Source organism: Arachis ipaensis, chromosome B03 (genome assembly GCF_000816755.2).
Source record: "Arachis ipaensis cultivar K30076 chromosome B03, Araip1.1, whole genome shotgun sequence".
Lineage (NCBI taxonomy): Eukaryota > Viridiplantae > Streptophyta > Magnoliopsida > Fabales > Fabaceae > Arachis > Arachis ipaensis.
In genome coordinates this window covers 126747495-126749981 of record NC_029787.2, presented here as the reverse complement: position 1 = coordinate 126749981, position 2487 = coordinate 126747495, and the positions used below count along the sequence as shown (strand labels likewise).

The window sequence follows — 2487 nt, the reverse complement described above, 5'->3', positions numbered from 1 at the left end:
TCTCATTTTCCTTAAGTAACCTCTAGCTTAATCCATAGAATGAAAGATAGCATGAAAACTATATGTTTATTATTACCATCACAATTAAGTTAAATGTATTTAGGTTTCTTTTACTATGGAAAATTGTGAATAGGAGCACCTACCTCTATCTACTAGCTTTTTAGTTATGATTTAAAATTGAAACATTAGGAGATTTCATGTTTCTTAATTTGACTCCGAATTCACCCACCACTTGGAATAAAAAATAAAAAATAAAATAAAACCAATGAAATGAAGGACATGATTATGAAAAGGTTGTAGCAATATATAGCAAGTCTATATAGAAACATCTTCTTTCTCTTTTGCAAAGAAAATATAAAGTAGAAAAAAAAAATGAAGTGCTTGTCTCCTAAGTGACACACTGCTGGTTTATGATTAGGAAAATAATTGCAAGTAATGAGCTAATAATAACACATGCACACACTCCAATGGAATATTAGCCAGGTTGATGCACAGAACCTACATTCATTTTTTATTTATATGCTTATTATTCTTTTTCTAAACACTAAACGTCATTTTGACATCTAATTACATAAAAGATAAAAACTTTATAGAAAAAAGAAAGAGAGGAAAAGAAGCAGTGATATATATTATTGAAGTTGATGTGTGTAGAGAGAATAGAATTATAGATTCAAACATATCCCCTTCTCTCTTTTCTTTCTTTCTTTCTCCTTTTCATCTTCCAAATATCCACATAAGAGAACAAAACCTCTTCCAGAAACTGATGATAAGGTATATATAAAACAAGGCACAACACAAGCTTCGCTTCACAAGAATATGGCTTTCTTCCCAGCAAATTTCATGTTACAAACCCCACATCATCATCACCAAGATGAACATCAACCTCCACCATCACTCAACTCAATCCTAACTTCATGTGCACCTCAAGAGTACCACCACGGTATATATATTATATGTGTATAGAGAGAAAGAGAGAGAGAGAGAGATATATTGTAATTATGCTGTTGTGATGCAGGAGCAGGAGGAGGAGGGTATCTAGGGAAAAGATCGATGTCATTCTCAGGGATAGAGGTGGGAGAAGTGGAAGGGAATGGAGGAGAGGAAGAGGTGTCAGATGATGGATCACAGGCAGGGGAGAAGAAGAGGAGGCTGAACATGGAGCAAGTGAAGACACTTGAGAAGAGCTTTGAGTTGGGGAACAAGCTTGAACCAGAGAGGAAAATGCAGCTTGCAAGGGCTCTAGGCCTTCAACCTAGACAGATTGCTATTTGGTTCCAAAACAGAAGAGCCAGATGGAAGACCAAGCAATTGGAGAAGGATTATGATCTTCTTAAGCGCCAGTTTGATGCTGTTAAAGCTGATAATGATGCTCTTCAAGCCCAGAATCACAAGCTTCACACTCAGGTTCTTTCAATTGCTTCCTTGCATGGGATATTTGGACATAATAATAATAATAATTTCCACTTTGATTATGCAGATAATGGCACTGAAAAGTAGAGAACCAACAGAATCAATAAACCTAAACAAAGAGACAGAGGGATCAAGCAGCAACAGGAGTGACAACACTTCAGATATCAAGTTGGATATATCAACAAGGACACCTACTACTACTACTACTACTTCAGCCATTGACAGTCCTCTATCCACTCATCAAAACAACAACAATAACAGCAGAACACTGTTTCCATCACCATCAAATAATGCTGCTGCTGCTGCTGCCACTGCCAGGCCAACAGAAGTTGCACAGCTTTTTCAAACCACTCCACATCATCATCATCATCATCATCATCACATGGTCAAAGAAGAGAGCTTGAGCAACATGTTCTGTGCCATTGATGACCAAACTGGCCTCTGGCCATGGTTAGAGCATCAAAATTTCAATTGAGAAAGAGAGAGAGTGGATCATGAAATCATGACTGAAAGGGGTGCTAGCTGTTGATAGATCAATTTGCCATGCTGGTTAGTCATCAGTTTCTTGGATTAAACCCCATGTTTTGGAAAACTTGATGCATTGCATAAACAAGGAGACTATATTATTATCATGATGATCAAGTAGGATTTTTTTGCGATTGGGCTAGACAAATTTTTGTATAAAAGGAATAAAGGGCTAGTCACCTTTTTTCTTTTCTTTTTTTATTTCACTCAATCAACTGAATCAGTTTTCTTCAAAACTTTCAGAGTTAATGACAAGATTTCCAACGTTACATTAGTTGATATTTATTATAGTTATAATTTAGGGTTTTATATTTCATTCCGTAATAAATATATACATGTATGCATATCAACCAATAAAAAAAAATTTCTTTCATTTAAAAAATCAATGTAAAATTAACAAGAACAAAACAAGGAATTAAAACAAGAAAAGAAAAATAAAAGAGGGGAATCAAGCACACATTCCAAGAGGAGAAAGAAGACAAAGAGATAGAAAAGAGTTGTGGGGAAGAAAACAAGGAGAGTTGGAAAATGGTCATTCTCGTGAGTGAGACG

The 2487-nt window shown here is 35.5% G+C and overlaps 1 protein-coding gene across 1 annotated transcript; it reads left to right on the top strand.

Annotated features, from left to right (window-relative positions):
- Nucleotides 814–2200, top strand: LOC107631892 (homeobox-leucine zipper protein ATHB-13; the record flags this gene model as incomplete). Its single annotated transcript, XM_016335473.2, is given in 3 exon segments — nt 814–940; nt 1016–1404; nt 1478–2200. Coding segments are annotated over 3 exon segments (921 nt in total). The 3' UTR covers nt 1886–2200.